Consider the following 21,574-nt stretch of genomic DNA (forward strand, 5'->3'; position numbering starts at 1 on the left):
AGCAGATCTGCATAAAAAATTTGCACGTGTGAACTGACCCTAAGGGCTTGTTCACACGGGCAGATCCACAGCGTATTTTATGCTGTGGATCCACTGATGATGGACCCCTACAGTGTGTCTCAGATGTGCCTGCTCGGAGCGGCAATCCGACGCTAGAGCAGACACACTGCTGCGATGTGTGAGGTGCGGTGTACTCGCACACATCGCGGACCCTAACATGCTTCCTGAGCTAGGCCGAGAGCAGCTGCAATGTGTGTGAGTATACTGCTCATTCACGCGGCGACTCGCACATTGCAGCAGTGCGTCTGCTCGTAGCGGCAGATTGCCACTCCGAGCAGGCACATCTTAGACACATTGTAGGGGTCCATTGTCGGCGGATCCGCAGGGTAAAATACGCTGTGGATCTGCCCATGTGGACAAGCCCTAAGAGTGTGTTCACACATGCTTATTTTCTGCTGCAGATTTGCTTCAGCAGATTTTGCTGTCCATTGAAGTCAATGGGCAGCAAAAATACGCATGTGTGAACGTAACATTTTCCAAGCAACAAGTTTCAATGGATAAACGTTTTAACAGTGTCTGCCATCCGGTCTTAACAATCTATCTTGCAAGTTGTAGTTCTACTACAGCAGGCCATTTTTGAAAATTGCTACGTTTCGATCAGAAACTGCTGTATTGTTTTTGCATTTGCACAATTCACAGCAAAACCACAATATGAACACAATGGTGATAAAAAGTTTTTTAAGCCATCATTTCTGGAGGACTTCTAATGACACTTGTGAAAATATATGGCCCGGTGTGTTCCTTATGCTCTATTGTTGGTCTAGATTCGCTAATGCGAGAAAAAGGGACATTTTGGAGCACAAAGGAAATAAAGCATTCAATGTCATGGCTATTTGCTTTCCCTTTATGGCAGACAACATTCATCTTTATTTTATGGTAATCTTCAGATCCGATCCTAGCCACAGGGGCCCATAAAACAAGCATGACGTCCCTGACAGCAAATGTTTAATGAGCATAAACTTGATTCCAGTCCAAATGTGCTAAGACGTCTTCGAAAAAGATTTCCTCTCTGCCCTTCCCCCTCCTCATCATCATTAAATATACTAGGTCCCTCCAACCTGGAATTAACCCTTGTAACACCACAGTGAATCCTTCTGTTTATCTTCCCTAAATCCCGGCAGTAATTAGCATTAGTAAGGTATGTGGGCCGCCATAGGAAGGCCTCATGGGGAACATCAGACTATTCCAGGTACATTTGTCTTTTGTTAATGATACTCATTGACTCGAGCTTCAGTGGAGTGATCTGAAGCCGGGCCAAGACATCTGCAAATGTGGATGAAACTTTTAATATTTCACGGCACAATGTGCTGTTCTACCCGTTTTCCAAATCTTCATTTTCTGTGATTTTCTACACATCAATTGAAGTCAGATCCAAAAGAACCTTGCTGATGTTTGAAAAAGTATTTCATAACCTGCCGCTCTACAGTTGTTGCAAAATTACAACTCTCATCATGAGTCTGCTTGCCTACAGCACCACCCTTGCCTATTGGCTGTGCCTGATATTGCAGCTTAAAACTTATAGGGGCTCTCCCGCAATTACGAGTTATCTCCTATGTGATTGTGTGGCGTTCGACTGCTGGGACTCCCTGCAATCTCATGAACCTGAATCTCCGACAGAATGAAGCAGGGGGAAATGCATAGGTGTCGCCATTCTATTCATTCTCTATGGAAGTCGCCGAAGAGGGCTGAATAGCTCCCATACAGAATAAATGGAGAGGAGACACATATGTGCATATCATCGCTCCACTCCAACAGGAAATGCCGGTCCCTCTTTTCAAGATCACGGGAGGGGGGGGGGGGGAGGGGCAGCGGTTAGACCGTCCACGATCAGATAGCTTTTCCCTTATCCTGAGGAAAGGGGATAACTTGTAATAGTTAAAGAATCCCTTTAAGCGAATGTGGTGCAGTACGAGAAGCAGCATACGGATGATATTCTAATTCTGGACAACCACCATTATTCGCCAAAAGATAGATGGGGCTTTAACAGGTAGAACCATCACCAGTGCTTGGGCCAATAAGGCCATGGACATGAAAATGTACTGGAAATCACAACACCTTAAAAATACCAATTATACATAAGACAACCGGTGACTGGCTAGTGTTCAACCAGTATTTTTATGGCCATTGCATCCATTGTTACACACAATATAGAAATGTAGGAACAAATGAGTCAGACGACTATAACAGAATATCTTCTTTTTCCAGATATTTCCCTCATGATAAGATAAGAACATGAATAGGCTCTCCATAGTTGCTTCATTGCAGTTAATATAAGACAGATACCCATCAGTGTTTTGAATACATGGACGACCGACATGGGTATACATTTGGGTAATGTTGCCCATATGTAGTGCTGTGGGTGCAATCTATGTGCCTCAGATGGAAAAAAATGATGTCATAGTCAGCCCATACAAATACCATTTTCTGTCCTCACTACAAGTAATGGCTCTTGAAGGAGAAAATCCATTAGAACTAATGAGATACAGGAATCGGGAGGGAGAAGAACCAGTATAATACCCTACTATCTAGAAATGAAGGGTAAAGATATGGAGTGAATTTGAGAATGGCCTACAATCCACTGTAGATTTTTTATACTGCAAGTAATTTTTTTACACCATGACATTTGTTGAAATTCCATAAACTTACATTGTACCCTACTTTGTTACAGAATTTCAGTGAGGATTTCACAACCAAAATCCAAAATGGCTCATACACACTATGGATAATATATTAATAAAACATTTTATTTAATTCAAATAATTGATCCCTATTGATCTAAAAGGGATTCTGCTGCTCAGTGCACACTACGGAAGGTCTATGGAAGTGGATCCAGACTCCGCCAAAAGAAAGAGCGATTTTATTCTTCTGGCGGAATCCGCCAGAAAAGCCCATTAGTCATTGGGACCTTGAATTGCAGGCGGTGAATTCCACTGACGAATTCAGAGAGGAACTTTCTTGTTGAATTTCCGGAGTGTTACAACCACCACATACATGTTCAGTGTGAAAACATATAAAAAAAAACAAAAAAAAAAAAAACAACTTCCTACTTTCAATTGGGAAACTTTATCAAAACCTGTGGAGAGTTAAAAATGACCAGTTGCCCATAGCAACCAATCAGATTGCTTCTTTAATCTTTTAAAAAGGCCTCAGAAAAATATAAGAAGCGATCTGATTGGTTGCTATTGGCAACATGTCAACTTTCACTCTGCAGAGGTTTTGATAAATCTCCCCAAAAGTTTCATAATCGGGGAGTTTTACTAATTCCTGATCTCAAGGGGTAACTTAAAAGCTCCTGGACCCCAAAGCAAAACCTGTAACTTAGCCCCTTCATCATGTATCACTTAGAATACAGATGTCTTCTATTATGGCTGAGGTTTTTTTGGGCCCCCTCAGGCGACTATTTCCTCACCCCTTATAGCTATACCCCTGCTTCATCCTATGGGATCCACCTACATGAAACTATAACAAAAGGCCATATTAACTAAGCCCACAGGAAAATGCGCAAATGCACTCGGCTTCTAGATAAATCGCATAAAAAAAAAAAAATCCTATGCATTCATTTTATATTTGCCCCTATGGAGCCGGATGGAAATAACGACACGTCAATGCAATTTAGAAAAAAATAAAAATTAATAAAAAAGAACTAAAAAGAGATTATTATGTAACATAGTCCTCTGCTTTGTGTCAGCGGTTGTAGAGTTCCTAAGTATGTTTCGTTTTATAAATAGGCATCTTTATTTCATCCTTAAAAGGTGTATGCTTCTCAGATCCCCACTGCTCTGCTCCAGGTTTCTGTCGGAGAATTAACAAACGCAACATATGCTTTAGGGGGCAGCCGACGCATTTAATGAAAGAATCCCTGAGGAGCAGAAGAGTGAAGAACACAGAGGGGGAAACTTATAGGGTGGAGGGGAAGCAAAGTTGAAGAACTGCACAACACGACTTCGTTAACCTCAAAAGACGCTTAGAAAATGTGGATATGTAACCCCTTCCACCTCCGACAAACAACAAAACACACTGCGGTGCCAGATACGGCGACACGAGAATAGCGGGGTTTCGGGAAGAAGATTTTTTATAATCTCACCGTAATGTATCTGCTTTTAATCCTAAAACCTACATGGTTAGGCAGTAGGGTTGCCGCCTTTCCTACCAAAAAATACCAGCCATGCTAATTTGCATAATTAATTATATATGCGTAACATCCCGGGGAGGGGGGATATTGTCCTATTCTGACCCATAGAACTTTTTTATTTCTCTTTATACGGGCCTGTATAAGGGCTCATTTTTTTCCGCCCGATCTGTAGTTTTTAACAGAACCATTTTTGTTTTGATGTGAATTTTTGATTGCATATTTTTTTTTTAATAATTCAGGATTTGCAGTTGGTTACTAACTACAACTCCCAGCATGATCTGATACAGCCTGTGGCTCAGCAGCTGACCCAAACAAAAAAAACTACAACCCCCAGCATGTTGGACTATATAGTATTATATAGTATAGGTAAGTGTTTCCCAACCAGGGGTGCCTCCAGCTGTTGCAAAACTACAACTCCCAGCATGCCCGGACAGCCGTTGGCTGTCCGGGCATTCTGGGAGTTGTAGTTTAGCAACAGCTGGAGGCGCTCTGGTTGGGAAACACTGGTATAGTATATGGTGCAACATCCCGGATAAATACAGACCATTGCATAGCCGGTATTTTTAATATAAAAATACCGGCAGGGTGGCCAAAATACCGGTTGTGCCCTTAAAATACCGGCCGGGTGGCAACCCTATCAGGTAGTCATAATGGCTCCAAAGTGAGCATCTGGAACTCTAAGTAACAGGAAAAGAAGCAGATACAGTATGTGAGCACTGAGAAGGAAATTTGTGGGCTATTTCAGTAGGCCGCCAACTTTATAACTCTTAAAAGGGACTACACCAAAATACCAGGAATAGACCACGCACAAGAGTGGAGGACAAGAGATAGAGACATAGAGAGAGAGAGAACGAGAAATGGGGAGAAAGAAAGAGTGATAAGACCAGTGTTTCCCCACCAGTGTTCCTCCAGCTGGGGCAAAACTTCAACTCCCAGCATACCGGAGAGACAATGGAAAGGAAAAAGAATCTTCTTCAGGATGGAAAACCAGCATGGAGTGTAGCAAAAGATGTTGGTTGTTCTCAGTCAGCTCTGTGCAAATTTTGGTGCTGGGAGTTGTAGTTGTACAACAACTGGAAAAACACTGGTTTCGACAGTTTTGTCTAACTCCACACATCCTATTAGTTGGCTTGATTTGTGCCAGATTTTTGCACCATCATTTTGGATCAATTTTGGTACGTGATGATGGATCTTAAGCTACACTGAAGCCACGGCCATTTAGATGAGGGGCGAAAAAAAAAAAAAGGTCTTAAACACATAAAAAAGTGGTACAATGCTTTTAGTTCACATTGGGGGAGATTTATCAAAACTTGTGTAGAGGAAAAGTGGTGCAGTTGCCCATAGCAACCAATCAGATCACTTCTTTCATCAAGTGATCTGATTGGTTGCTATGGGCAACTGCCCCAGTTTTCCTCCACACAGGTTTTGATAAATGTCCCCCCATTGTACCAGAATTGTGGCACATCAGCAAAAGTGAATTTGCCCTATTGTTTTGTATCATATCTGATTTTTTGTATATTTGTAAATAAATAAATACATAAATAAGTAAATAACTGGGTCGCCATCCTTTAAGTATGGCACCATGGCAGCTCAGTGGTTAGCCCTGTTGCCTTGCAGCGCTTGGGTCCTAGATTCAAATCCCAAGGGATAATCTGCAAGGAGTTTGTATGTTCTCCCCATGTTTTTATGGGTTTCCTCCCACACTCCAAAACATATATAGTTGAATTTAGATTGTGACCCCGATAGGGACAGAGAGCAATCTGAGTGTACAGCGCTATGGAATCTGTGTGCGCTATATAAAATAAAGAATTATTATTATTATTATTATTATTATTATTAATTATTATTATTATGTTGTACAAAGAACAGACCCATCACTCAGGACGCTTGTCGAGCGCACAAAACAAACGTATACAACTAGAAATAATGTAATTGCCGAGTTATTTCAACATAAAAAATACTCAATTTTCTTAGCATGATGAATTTTGCACTGGGCAGATGGTAAGGGAAGTAATACAAAGTCCAGATGTCCAAATCAATAAAGATCCACATTAGATGCATGGCCAGAGCACATGGCAATGGGGACTAACCTATTCTTATCTCATTTCAGAGAGAAATCTGTCTCAGCGCCTCCGTAAAACACTTGGACTTGATACCCTGATCTATATCGGCTCAATGGGAAAACAGGCTGTTGTTTTCTCTAGATTCTGTTCCCTGCTTACACTCAACTATCACCTTCACTTTGTTGTAGTTTTGCAACAGCTGGAAGTCCACAGTTTTGAGACCACTGCCAAAAAGGGTCCTGATATTCTGGTGAAAAACAAAAACTTTGCAAGGTTTAGGAACTAAGATGGATTTCGCTGGCCAGGAAAATCCATCTAGTTCTCATCTTCTTGTACAGGGTAGGTTTAATAGAATATGTGCCCTGGGCAAAAAGTATTTCATAGTCACCATATTTAAAATTATATATTTATAAAATAGTGCCATGTCATTTCTATATAATACCGCCACGCAGGATCCAAATAATAGTACTGTATACTGCCATTATAACACTGTCACACATTGAGCTTACAATAATGACATTCAATATTCCAAAAAGAACTGGCACAGTACAGTCAGAACACTACAATCATGTGATGCCTTCAAGAGGTACTCCGGAAAAAAGGATATTTTTATTTTTGCCAAAAAGACACTATACTCACCCGGTCCTCATAGCCTCCGGTGTGCTTCACTTCCTAGTGCTGGGTGTCAATATGTGACATCACAGCTCAGCCAATCAATGGCCGCCATCATGTTCCACCAGTAACTGGCTAAGCGGTAATGTGGCGTATTGACACCCAGCACCAGGCGGTTACCGGAGGCTACGGGGACTGAGTGAGGTAAGTATAGTTTTCTTTTAGTTTTTTTGGCTGCTTTTGCATGTTTGTAAAAAAAAATTAAAAAATTAAAAAAAAAAGACCACCCGTTTTAAAATACTCCCATAGGGTACGTTCACACGCGCAGATTTTTCAGCAGGTTTTCCGCTGCGTATTTGAAAGTGGGCGGGCTCTTCTCAGCTGTCCGCAGCAGATTTTCCGCGGCAGAATTTACAATTTTGTCTTTATTTGTATCCCCAAAATTGTAAGTGCTGCGTTCACACGGGCGTCTAGACACGTCCCGTTCTTCTCCCATCAAAGATAAAAAAACGGACTTTAAAAAAAAAAAAAAAAATGGACAATAACGGATGCAAATGGATGTTATCCGTTTGTATCCGATATGCTCAAAAGTAAAAAACGGATCAAAAAACTGATTGAAAAACAGTTACATACGGATGACATTAAAGGCTCATCCGTTTTACATAGACTACAATGATAAATTTACTGTATCCGTTTTTTTCTTCCGTTTTTTGGACGGAAGAAAAAATACTGCATGTGCCGTTTTTTCTGCCGTCAAAAAAAAAAACGAAAATGAGTGCAGACGGGTGCAAACGGATTGTAAAAAAAATCCCATTGACATGAATGGGATTTTTTTTAAACCGTTTTGAATCCTTTTACAGCCTGCAAAAAAGGAAACAAAACGGGGATAAAAAAAACGGGGACAGACGGCCGTGTGAACGCACCCTAAGTGCTGCGAAATCTGTTGGCATTATATAAATAAATATTATTATTATTAATAATAATCATAATATTATTATTATTATTAATAATAATAATAAAATAATAATATGTATTATTATTAATAATATTATTATTATTATTATTATTAGTTTCCCCAACAGCCTAATATACATTAGTTAGTGTAATACAGGAAAGAACTTTGCATAAAGGTTCAAAATATCGGAATTAATAACAGAAACATATTGGTATCTCTAACAAGAAATTGTACATGGAATCTCTTAAAGAAAACGTATCCACTTGATGTTAGTCACCGGCTTTCAAGTGCACAGCGATTGTAAGGAAGGTTCTCCTAATGGCTTTCCAACCACAGAAAGCGAGGAGACCAACATCAGTGGCGTCTCATTGATCATGCACAGTATGGGGGAAGGGGTCAACATTCACGTCTCTTACCATATGGTAGCGGGAGAGCAGCACATTTATCCTGTGGGATATCAGGTGGAAACTAAGAGATGATGATGGTTTAAAATCATCTTTATGGACTTCCATTCAAAACTGGAAAATAATGGTGGGGCCACAATCATCCCTGATACCGCTCCCCCCCCCCCCCCCCCCCAAATGTCACATTTGTTGGGGTCTATTAGCCATTAGGTAAACCAGTGGTCTCCAAAATTTGGTCTGCCATCTGTTGCAAAACTACAACTCCCAGCATGCCCGGACAGCCGTTGGCTGTCCGGGCATGCTGGGAGCTGTAGTTTTGCAACTGCTGGAGGTCATCAGTTTGGAGACCACTGACATAAAGGGCCCTGACATTCGGACACTGACATTTATTCTATGTGATCTCAGATAGATATAAGATGCTGATGGTTCTTACACATGATATACAAACAATATCTATGGGGTACGGTGGAGTGCTAAAGACTTTCTGCATATGGCAGCATTAGACTCCTGGATCTAGGTCCCCATCTTGTTGTCACCCTATTTATGTATGATTGGTGTATGAGAGTGACAGAAGATAAAGAGATGATGGGATAGATAGATACGGGATAGATAGATACGGGATAGATAGATACGGGATAGATAGATAGATATGAGATAGATAGATATGAGATAGATAGATATGAGATGAGATAGATAGATAGATAGGAGATAGATAGATAGGAGATAGATAGATAGGAGATAGATAGATATGAGATGAGATAGATATATAGATAGGAGATAGATAGGAGATAGATAGATATGAGATAAATAGATAGATATGAGATAGATAGATATGAGATAGATAGATATGAGATAGATAGATATGAGATAGATAGATATGAGATTGATAGATAGATATGAGATTGATAGATAGATATGAGATAGAGAGATAGATATGAGATAGATAGATAGATATGAGATAAATAGATAGATATGAGATAAATAGATAGATATGAGATAAATAGATAGATATGAGATAAATAGATAGATATGAGATAAATAGATAGATATGAGATAAATAGATAGATATGAGATAAATAGATAGATATGAGATAAATAGATAGATATGAGATAAATAGATAGATATGAGATAAATAGATAGATATGAGATAAATAGATAGATATGAGATAAATAGATAGATATGAGATAAATAGATAGATATGAGATAGATAGATAGATAGATAGATAGATATGAGATAGATAGATAGGAGATAGATATGAGATAGATAGATAGATAGATAGATAGATAGATAGATAGATAGATAGATAGATAGATAGGAGATAGATAGATAGATAGATAGATAGGAGATAGATAGATAGGAGATAGATATGAGATAGATAGATATGAGATAGAGAGATAGATATGAGATTAATATACAAAAATGAGAGATAGATAGATATGCAATTAAACCCTATAATATGGAGTATAACAAATGAGTATATAGAACCAAACATTATGTACAATATATAATTAAACATTCTCCACCCATCGATTCTCCAGACTGCACTGATCTACAGCACCACAGATGGCAATAGGGTAGAGAAGCTGCCGCATATGTCAGATGTAGAACCCTGGGTCTAGTACACATCGCCAATGAGGAGATCAATAGAACGTCAAGCATCCTACAGATATTTGTTTCTAGACTTCTGACTATTTATATCCAAACAGAAACATTTCAAGCCTCCTACACATCCCGGAATCCCATTGCCTCTCACCTTATCCTAGACCGGCAGCTAAAATGCATAAGTGAATAGTTTGTTCCAATGTATTGATCCAGAATACAGACATATAAGTTTGTGTTCACACGTTAAAGTTTTTCATGGCAATTACTGAATACAAAGCCAGGAACAGATCCTAAATGGAGGACACGTATAAAGGAAAGACTGAGAGTTCTTTTTATTTTAAATCCATCCCCCGCTTTGTATTTAATAATTACAATGAAAAGTCTGAAGGTGTGAACACAGCCTAAGGATTTAGCCAAAAGGTGGAACTCTTCCTCCCACATAGACATCATGGTAATACTTCATGTAGCAGATGTGAGATTTGTTTGGCATACGACATGTTGTATTGGTGGTTCTGCTGGAAAACCAGATAAGTCGCTGTAGATGTCATGTCACCACGACGGGCAGCAACTGGTCGCTGTGGACAAGACATCATGAAATAGAGGTGGTGGTGGAATGGAGACATATCTGCTAGCTCAGTAGATTTGCATTTTTTATATTTTCGTATATAGCACTTTTTTAATTTGTGACTTTTTACGACAAGTTTCATACTGCATAATCTAAGGGTGCATTCACACCACGGTTTGTGTATACGGATTAGGAATATTCACCGTATGAGCTAGAACCATATGAAACTCCATACACACACAGTTTTATACAGTTCTTATTGACTACAATACTATAAAAAAAACAAAAAAAACAACTGTATACGGTAAATATATGGTTTTGAAACAGTGGACAAAACAATGATAGGACCCAGTTTTTTGTTGACTAATCCGCAACTGTATCAAACTGCGGTTTATGTATATGGCGATTATATGCGGTTTTAGGGTGTATTCATACGTACAGGATCCTGCGCATATTTGATGCACAGTATTTGAAGCTGCAACGTTCAATGGAAACTAAATGACTGAACACAGCTTCAAATCTGCAGCTTCAAATATGCGCAGGATACTGTATGTGCAAATTCACCCTTAGGGTAGGGTCCCACGTTGCGTATACCCAGTGTATTTCATGCTGCACTGTGGCAAATAACCTGCATACTCTCCTATAAGCAGACACATGGAGCTTCCCAGTGTGCGCATTGAGGTTTGGAGGCGGGGCCAGTGCATCAACATGCCCCTGCCTCCAACCCTCACTGTGCACACAGGGCTGCCGCTGGGTAGCCCTGTGTGCCTGCTTATAGGAGAATACGCAGCTCATTTCCTAATTTTGTGCAGCATGAAATACTCTGTCTAAACGTTATGTGTGACCCTACCTTTATACTCCAAGATCACACAGAACCGTTATTTCTATAGGCCGGCATCAAGCAACCGTATTAAAAAAAGTAAATCCGGTTTTGTACGGTATGGCCCAGTTGCAATTTTATTTTTTTATTTTTTTTGCCTAACAAAAAAAAAAAAGGAAAGAAAATGGGTCCTACCATGATTTTGGCTACTGTTCCAAAATCATATAGGGGGAGATTTATCAAAACCTGTACAGAGGAAAAGTTGCCCAGTTGCCCATAGCAACCAATCGGCTCCATCTTTCATTTTGCAGAAGCTTTGTTAACTTCTTGGGGATGAGCCCTGCATCCCCAATCCTTAAGGACTCAGAGCATACCTGTACGCCCTGGTCCAGTTTAACAGGTTTAAACCGTTCTCACCAGCGGAGAACGTGTTAAACCCTGTGGGTCCTGGTTGCTATGGGCAGCCAGGACCCACGGCTAATGCCGGGCACGGATGATCGGGCCGATGCTCGGCATTAACCCTTTAGATGCCGCAATCAAAGTTGATTGTGGCGTCTAAAGTGAAAGTAAAAGAATCACGGCAGCTCAGCAGAGCTGATCAGGACTATCGCGACAAAATCGTGATGTCCCGATCAGCTTACTGGACAACAGGAGTGTCCTCATCTGCCTCTCCGTTGTCCGATCGGCGATCTACTGCTCCATGCCTGCAGCAGGCTAGAGCAGCAGAGAGCTGGTTACACTGATCAATGCTTTACAATGGCATAACACTGATCAGTGTATGCAATCAGAAGATTGCATGTTTTAGCCACCTATGGGGGCTAAAAAAAAAAAGTGTAAAAGAAATGTAATAAAAGTTAATTAACCCCTTCCCTATTAAAAAGTTTAAATCACCCCCCTTTTCCCATTTTTTTAAAATAAAATAATGTAATAAAGAATAAAAATAATCATATGTGGTACAGCCGCGCATGTAAATGTCCGAACTATTAAAATATTAGGTTAGCTAAACTGCACAGTTAATGGCGTACACGTAAAAAATACCAAAGTCCAAAATTGTGCATTTTTGGTCACTTCATATACCATAAAAATAATAAAAAGCGATCAAAAAGTCCCATCAAAACAAAAATGGTACCGATAAAAACTACATATATATGAGCCCTCATACCACCCAGTACACAGAAAAATGAAAAAAGTTATAGGGGTCAGAAAATGCCAATTTTAAACATACTTATTTTGGTGCATGTAGTTTATAATTTTTTTAAATATTAAAATAAAATAAAACTTATATAAATTGGGTATCCTTGTAACCATATGGACCTACAGAATAAAGATAAGATAAAAGTGCACTGCGTAGAAATGGGGGCCCCCAAAAGTTACTAAATGGCATTTTTTTTTTATTTCACCCTACAAATAATTTTTTTTTCGGTTTCACCGCAGGTTATATTATAAAATAAGTGATGTCATTACAAAGTACAATTGGTGCCGCAAAAAAACGAGCCCTTATACGGATCTGTAGGTGCAAAATTGAAAGTGTTATGATTTTTAGAAGGGAAGGAGGAAGAAAACTAAAATGCGCTGAGTCCTTAAGGTGAAAATTGTCCGAGTCCCTAAGGGTTTAAAAATGAAAGAAGCAATCTGATTGGTTGCTATGGGAAACTGGTCGACTTTTCCTCTAAACAGAGTTTCGAGAAATCTCCCCCATATTGGCCTAAGAGTAGGGTCACATGTGTGCGTATTTTGGTGCATATTTGCTGGTGTGTATTTTCCTAGAGAAATCAGCTGCGCATTTTGCTACCTGTAAACTTCAATGGGTAGGAAAGTGTGCAGCAACAAATGCGCAGCAAAATACGGCAGGTGGGACCCTACCGTAAAGCGCTTTTTATCGTATTGTAATCAATGAGAACAGTATTAAACTGTACGGTATATGGTATAAACAATCCCGAAGTAGGTTTTTATATGAGTGTTTTACAACCAGGGTGCATCGAGCTGTTGCTAAACTACAACTCCCAGCATGCTCGGACAGCTGAAGGCTGTCCGAGCATGCTGGGAGTTGTAGTTTGGCAATAGCTGGAGGCACCCTGGTTGGGAAACACTCATATAAACACAACTGGAGGCCATGCTACAAGCCGCCTGCCCCTTGCCCAACCCTTTCCACTCGGCTGGCACTGAATGGTTGGGAATATGCTATAAGCCTGAGAGTGTGTTTTAGCAGCGAGATAGATGGTGCGATCATTTATCACATCCATTCTACGCTCCCTCTCTCTCTCTCTCTCTCTGTCTCTGAGCCTCCCCGCTCCGTGCAATCTGTCCGTGCATTCTGCTGGGAGACACAGCTCTTCCGTTCGTGCGAGCCTTACTCCTGTATTTAGAAGACGGTTCTGTGCTTTGCGCAGCTGTTCAGAATTGGATGGAGGCGCAGAGAAAAAAAAAAAGCAGAGAAGGCGCAGGGGCTGGCAACATTGTCGGATCTCGCCATCGGATGGATAGCGTCACAGCGCGATCTTCTGCGCCTACATCTACAGATGACGCGTGTAAAATTTACTAGCCTGCTCTTTTTCTCAATGGACATACAGGCCGACATTTATCATTGTCTTTAGACTGGTTTTTTTTTGTGTCTAGAAAAGGCGCAAAAAAGGCGCAAGCAGGGTTTATTTGCGCTCTCTGGTTTACACATTTCTGCGGATTTTGAGTTGCAACCCACTGATTTTGGCAATACACACGATATGGAAGGGTTTTATCAACTGCGCCTTTTTGTGAAAAGGCGCAAAAAAGGCGCAAAGCCACTGTAAAGTCTCTAAACTACACCAGCCCACATTTAGCTTAGCTTTTTGGTGTATGTGAAGAGAGAAATTTCAGAAAATGTGACCTGCACAAAATGTATCAAATGATTTAATAAACTTAATAAATTTGTTGCTCCTACACATTACCAGCACACAAAATAAAAGTGTAGAAAAATGCTTCACTTACACCTACAATGATAAATGCTTCACTTACACCTACAATGATAAATACTTCACTTACACCTACAATGATAAATGCTTCACTCACACCTACAATGATAAATGCTTCACTTACACCTACAATGATAAATGCTTCACTTACACCTACAATGATAAATGCTTCACTTACACCTACAATGATAAATGACAGGTAATAATGGAAATGTCCAGCGCTTTAGGATGCAAAAATTCTTCGGCTTTATTAAGTTGAAGAATTTTTGCATCCTAAAGCGCTGGACATTTCCATTATTACCTGTCGTTTCCATTCGGCCAGGTGCGCTGCTGGCCCGTCCGAGCGCAGGTGCGGGAGAGTGGAGCTGTCGAGTTACTACACGTACAATGATAAATGCTTCACTTACACCTACAAAGATAAATGCCGGCCACTGTATCTGGTACAAATTGTCGCACTGTTTCAGACCAAATGTCACCCCGCACAGACAGAAGATGACATGGTGCGTGCACAGGCCTTACCCGTCATCCCTATATATGACTTTTTAGTATCGACTAATCCAAAAGAATAAGAAACGTACATTGCCTACACTTTCTGCTAAGACCACTGCAGGTGCTTAAAGGGTATGTGCCCATTTATGCGTCAGTTCAATAGAACTTTAATGCACCATCGGCTGTTTCTTAACCAGTGTGCCTCCAGGTGTTGCAAAAATTACACCTCCCAGCATGCCCGGACAGCCAAAGGCTGTCCGGACATGCTGGGAGTTGTAATTTTGCAAGAGCTGGAGGCACACTGGTTGGGAAACACTGCCCTAGCCTTATTGGTACTAGAGGTCTAGAAATCCAGTATACTAAAGTCCTATATTACCATAGTCCTATATATTATAGTTCTATGGCATGCTGGGAGTTGTAGTTTTGTAGAACGCAATAGGGTTGTAGAACATGATAGGCCAGTGTTTCCCCAATTAAAAGCTGTCTGGACATGCTGGGAGCTGTATATTTGCAACAGCCGGAGGCACACTGGTTTGGAAACACTGACCTAGCCATATTGGTACCCAGGTCTAAAAATAAAGTCCATTACCACAGCCCTATAGTTCTAAGGCTGCCCAAGCATGCTGGTAGTTGTAGTTTTGTAAAATGCAATAGAGTTGTACAACATAATAGATCAGTGTTTCTCAATGATAGCACCTCCAGCTGTTGAAAAACTAAAATTCCCAGCATGCCCGGATAGCGAAAGGCTGTCTGGGCATGCTGGGAGTTGTAGTTTTACAACAGCTGGAGGCACCCTGGTTTGGAAAGACTGCACATAACAACTCCTATCATTCTCAGCTCACAACCCCATCTATCCAACAATTAAAGGGTGCACTGTAATCAGCCAGTGTGTCTCAGTCTGTTGTAAAAATACAACTCCTAGCATGCCCGGACTGCCTTCAGTTGTCCGGGCATGCTGGGAGTTGTAGTTTTGCAACAGCTGGAGACGCACTGGTTTGGAAGGATTTGAAGTTTGAGAAGGAAGGATTTGGTCAGCCGATTGATCATACTCTGATCTATCCCACTGGATCCCATCCTATTAGTCTACATTAATTCTATATAAAGATTTTAAAATTCCAAATCTATTGGGAGTTTTGCCTGCGAAGCTTCATCTGGAAATGTATTTTAATGGAATGATAATTAAAATGGTAACGTTGGTGCGTGCTCCCCCCTTGATTGTCAGATCCCGTCCATCCCCATAGATTTTACCTCGAAATGTTTATGGGTTGGGCATAATTAATAACCTGCCAGCGCTCTCCAGCTGTTCGGGAGGGCACGGTTCAGTGCTCTATCACCCACGGGCATGCATCAACCGCGTTCTGGTGTTTGTGATCATATAATATAAAGCAAAATCCCTGGAAGGCATGTCATCCATAAAGCATATACATATAGAAAGGAATCGAAAAGAAATCCCCAGCTAGAGCGAAATCCCAGAGCCGCGCAGACCTGTTCACATTCATTATTGTTGCATGTTTATTGTGTCTCAAAAAAGCCACGTATGGTGGGAAGCAATGGCAAACTCCAGGGCTTCTCTTATGGTAATGTGTGTGCCATTGTAATACGGTGCCACGTATTATGTTAAACGTGTACAGACTGAAGCCATGACCACCAAGAGGATTCCTGGACCACAGGCTACCATAGAATAGCACAGTGTTTGCCAACCAGGGATGCATAACTACAACTCCCAGCATCTTTACCTTAAATGGTTTTATACACTGCTCAAAAAAGTAAGGGAACACTTAAACACCACAATGTAACTCCAAGTCAATGACACTTCTGTGAAATTACACTGTCCACTCAGGAAGCAACACTGATTGACAATCAATTTCACATGCTGTTGTACAAATGGAACAGACAACAGGTGGAAATTATAGGCAATTAGCAAGACACCCCCAATAAAGGAGTGGTTCTGCAGGTGGTGACCACAGACCACTTCTCAGTTCCTATGCTTCCTGGCTGATGTTTTGTCACTTTTGAATGCTGGCGATGCTTTCACTCTAGTGATAGCATGAGACGGAGTCTACAACCCACACAAGCGGCTCAGGTAGTGCAGCTCATCCAGGATGGCACATCAGTGCGAGCTGTGGCAAGAAGGTTTGCTGTGTCTGTCAGCGTAGTCGCCAGAGCATGGAGGCGCTACCAGGGGACAGGCCAGTACATCAGGAGACGTAGAGGAGGCCATAGGAGGGCAACAAGGAGGAGCCAGGAGGAGCAAAAGGAGCACTGCCAGAGCCCTGCAAAATGACCTCCAGCAGGCCACAAATGTGCATGTGTCCACTCAAATAGTAAGAAACAGACTCAATGATGGTGGTATGAGGGCCCAATGTCCACAAGTGTGGGTTGTGCTTACAGACAAACACCATGCAGGACATTTGGTATTTGCCAGAGAAAACCAACATTGGCAAATTCGCCACTGGCACCCTGTGCTCTTCACAGATGAAAGCAGGTTCATACTGAGCACATGTGACAGATGTGACGCCGTGGAGAACGTTCTACTGCCTGCAACACCCTCCAGCATGACTAGTTTGGTGGTGGGTCCGTAATGGTGTGGGTTGGCATTTCTTTGGGGGCCGCACAGCCCTCCATGTGCTTGCCAAAGGTAGCCTGACTGCCATTAGATACCGAGATGAGACCTAATGAGATCCCAGAACAGACCCCTTGTGAGACCATATGCTGGTGCGGTTGGCCCTGGGTTCCTCCTCATGCAAGACAATGCTAGACCTCATGTGGCTGGAGTGTGTCAGCAGTTCCTGCAAGAGGAAGGCATTGATGCTATGGACTGGCCCGCCCGTTCCCCAGACCTGAATCCGATTGAGCACATCTGGGACATCATGTCATGCTCCATCCACCAACGCCACATTGCACCACAGACTGTCCAGGAGTTGGCGGATGCTTTAGTCCAGGTCTGGGAGGACATCCCTCAGGAGACCATCCACCACCTCATCAGGAGCATGCCCAGGTGTTGTAGGGAGGTCATACGGGCACGTGGGGGCCACATACACTACTGAGACTCATTTAAATTGTTGTAAGGACATTACATCAAAGTTGGATCAGCCTGTAGTGTGGTTTTCCACTTTTTGAGTGTGACTCCATATCTAGACCTCCATGGGTTGATAAATTTGATTTCCATTGATAATTTTTGTGTGATTTTGTTGTCAGCACATTCAACTATGTAAAGGCGAAAGTATTTCATACGATTAGTTCATTCATTCAGATCTAGGATGTGTTATCTTAGTGTTCTTTATTTTTTTGAGCAGTTTATATAGTATTTTAACCAATGGGAATGGTATAAAACCGTATGGTGTTAGCCTCTACGGTTTTATAGCGTGCACAAACTGTGGTGTGAAAGCACCCTAAGCAGGTCTTTATATAGTGTTTCCCAACCAGGGTGCCTCCAGCTGTTGCAGAATTACAACTCCCAGTATATTTACTTTATACCGCTTTAAAGAGTATTGTAACCAATGGAAATGGTATAAAGCCTACGGTTTTAACTCATACACTGTTAAAGTACGCACAATCCTTGGTGTGAATGTACCCGAAGCAGATCTTTAGAATAGTGTTTCCCTACCAGGGTGCCTCCAGCTGTTGCAAAACTACAACTCTCAGCATGCCCGGGAGTTGTAGTTTTGCAACAGCTGGAGGCACCCTGGTAGGGAAACACTAAAATAGCAGGTGCCTATGGTAAAAGATGAGCAAAGAGATAGGAAGAACTGATATTGGGTCAAATAAGGTTAAAATCAAAACGAGAAATTGTGTATGTGAATATGGGGGGGGGGGGTGTAAATATATGGAAAAGAGAAGAGATTATAAAACACGGAAAGTGAGAAAGACTATAGGCGAGGACTGCTAGACACAGTAACGGACATGCAGCGTCTCCTAGAATGGAAGGTGAGAGATATAGAAATAGGGGTGGTAGGTGGAAAGGGTTAAAATGGAAAGATTTGAGAAAAAGAAGAGGGTGTCTTAGGTTAGGAGGGTACCAGCTGGGGAGGTTGGCATAGACGCAGTGCCACCACCAACTCTAGGGTAGCAGCACACATCCCCCACCCCTCCCTGGTCATGCCATGCCAGACACAGTGCCAGCCTCCCGGTGTGTGTCCTGCCATCTCCCCATCACCCTACGCTGCTTTTAAACTATATCAGCACCGCAATGCAGCTTCATTCTTTTTGGCAAAGCCAAGTAGAAAGCGAGGAAAGGGACCCGAGCTTCGATATAAGGGGGGGGGGATGCCAGCTTGGTACCCACAGAGGCGTCTTCTACGGAAAGTGAGAATCTATAACCATCTGTAGGACACACACCGAAAATCTATCAGTCAATCCGCTCTCCACCGGCCAGAAAGACCACATTGATTCAGCAGTAACAGAAGGAGCCATCCATCTTCTCACCCGCTGACATTAAATGGCCCATTTGCACCTTATTTTTTGTATTTTGCCCCCATCTATTTAATGGACGGATCGTCTTCACCATGTTAGAAAAGTAGCAGACCACCTCGGAGAGTTCCCACCGTCTCCTGATTATATTCTGTTATATTTGCAGCTGTGAAACAGAACATTTATTTTTATTAAAGAAAGCAGCCGGTGTCTGTAGCACTCCATCTGTTCCGCCCGAACATGGATCAGGAAACTAATAATAATCCTGTAATGAGCCCAGGCGCTGGGATTACTAATCTGCATTGTCTCCTCAGCACCAAAAAAAACTTAAGTACCTTGTTGCTTCCCCATAACAGGTGCTTCCCATCCCGAGACATGTAAACACGTCCGCAACGTTATTACAAAACAATAACTTTGTATTCAAGGCAACACTCCGCATCTTGCTAAACCAGTGTTTCCCAACCGGGGTGCCTCCAGCTGTTGCAAAACTACAACTCCCAGCATGCCCGGACAGCCAACGGCTGTCCGGGCATGCTGGGAGTTGTAGTTTTGCAACAGCTGGGGGGGCACCCTGGTTGGAAAACACTGTGCTAAACCTTCCCTGGGCTGAAGAGCTTGCACTCTACACCTGTGCGCTAAGCTGGTGGCATCACCTGCTACCGCAGACGTGACTCTTCCCTCCAGCCTTACCATATATCGATATATAAATTGAGAATACGATACAAAAGCCGAGGCCCGCAGGTGACAAATAGAGAACCCCCCCCCCTTTAAAAAATAATCCAGAAACCGCTTAACCCTTTCAGTGCACGTGTCCGTAAATCAGCCTTGGGCTTACCTTCCACAGCTTGAACTTGCCAAACCAGAGATAACAGCAGCATCCAGTTAAGTTCCATGGTGGGATGGAAGGAGGGCGACTTTAGACCAAAAAATAACAAAAAAAAACGTAAAACGTTAATAATAGAACTGAGGAAACATAGTAAGGACAATTACGCAGCAATCCAAAATCTTCAGGGTTGTCCTCCCTCCCCCCCTTTCTCACAGCAATTTTAAATCCTCATTTGGCATAGAATTGTCCGGCTGTCTTGCTGAGGAGCATCATTGAAGTCCCAGGTTGGAGATGCATTTTGCTGCACTGGATGGAGAGATGTGTGTGCATGCATGACAGCCAGCGGATCATCAGTGTGCACCAGGCAGGGGAAGTGTGCATGGATGGGAGTGCATGTGTGTGTGCATGTTGGTGGTGGGGGTATTGTGATGAGGCTATCCCAGGTTCACATTGCAAGCAGTAGTAAAGTGTTCACTGAAGGAGCACAGGCACTGAGACTGAAGAGGGGGGGTGATCACCCCCCACTCACACAATTCCCCTCTTCCAAATCCCCCCTCCTTTTTCATCCTGTCTGAATTCTACACACCCCTCACACCTCCCAACCAATCCAGGAGCACAAGGAACAGGCACCCCCCTTCTGCAATCAATAGGAGACCCTCCTTTCTCTGCTATTGTTGAAAGAAAATTACTTACATTGACCTGTAGAAAGAACCAGCAGCACTTGGCTTGTCTGTGCGACACTGCCATCTAATGGCCGAAAGTGATTACTGCAGCAAAAGTGCAGGCGAAGAGGAAAAAATAGGGAAAAGATGTTTTTAAAAACATGTTTTTAAAAACATGTTTTTATCCATTTCTGGACTTTTTGTGAGAAAGGGAGCAAATAAATTCTAGCTCAGAAAACACCCACCTATGTCTAGGCTACTAGCTAATGGGGGCCGAGAATCGCTATTGCCTTCAGGCTATAAGGATCAGACAACATGGACACCTTACAATTACATTGACATGATCTCAGGTGATACAAGGTGCTCAACCCCAAGTGCAGTTGTGAACCTATGTTGGAGTGGAGGACCTGCACCTGTGGATCACAATGTGGTTTCACTGCTGTGGTTAATATAAACAATGACATTAGGTAACCCTCAAAACTGATGTAAAATTGAGACATTAGCCAGTATATCCTTATATGAAGGACACACTTGAGCCCGCACACCACCCGGACACCTTACCATCCCTGTACAGTGTCCATTTTAGGACATCGTCAGACGTAACTCCGTCCTTCATCAGGTGAAACGGCGTCCCGCCTCCTCCCTCGGATCAATCGCTGTTAGTCGTCAGCCGTATCTCCGTCAGGTGAAACGGCGTCCCGCCTCCTCCATCAGACCAATCGCCGTCCTCCTTCAGCCACAACTCCATCCTCCCTCATCTGAAACTCCATCGTCCAAAATGCCGTCATCCCTCAGACGATTCTCCCTCAGACGAAACTTCCTGCCGCATAGCAGAGCCGACGCTGCACAGCATGTATAGCAGAGTCGAAACTGTGAAACTTGCACGTGTACTACAGACACTACTGGGGAGATTTATCAAAACCTGTCCAGGGGAAAAGTTGCCCAGTTGCCCATAGCAACCAATCAGATCGCTTTTTTCATTTTTAACAAGGCCTCTGCAAAATGAAAGAAGCGATCTGGTTG

At 42.2% G+C, this 21,574-nt stretch overlaps 1 protein-coding gene across 1 annotated transcript in view; it reads right to left on the bottom strand.

The window, feature by feature from the left end:
• The window catches only part of EPHB1 (EPH receptor B1), a 324,736-nt gene extending 303,482 nt beyond the window's left edge, over positions 1–21,254 (bottom strand). Inside the window, exons 1-3 of the mRNA XM_056564388.1 lie at positions 21,113–21,254; positions 20,583–20,670; positions 19,899–19,977 (exon numbers count right to left, since the gene is read on the bottom strand). Coding sequence (XP_056420363.1) covers positions 19,899–19,977; positions 20,583–20,636 — 133 coding nt within the window. The 5' untranslated portion in view covers positions 20,637–20,670; positions 21,113–21,254. The remainder of the gene's footprint in view (positions 1–19,898; positions 19,978–20,582; positions 20,671–21,112) is intronic.
• Positions 21,255–21,574: the final 320 nt, after the last annotated feature.

This window comes from Hyla sarda, chromosome 3 (assembly GCF_029499605.1).
Source record: "Hyla sarda isolate aHylSar1 chromosome 3, aHylSar1.hap1, whole genome shotgun sequence".
Lineage (NCBI taxonomy): Eukaryota > Metazoa > Chordata > Amphibia > Anura > Hylidae > Hyla > Hyla sarda.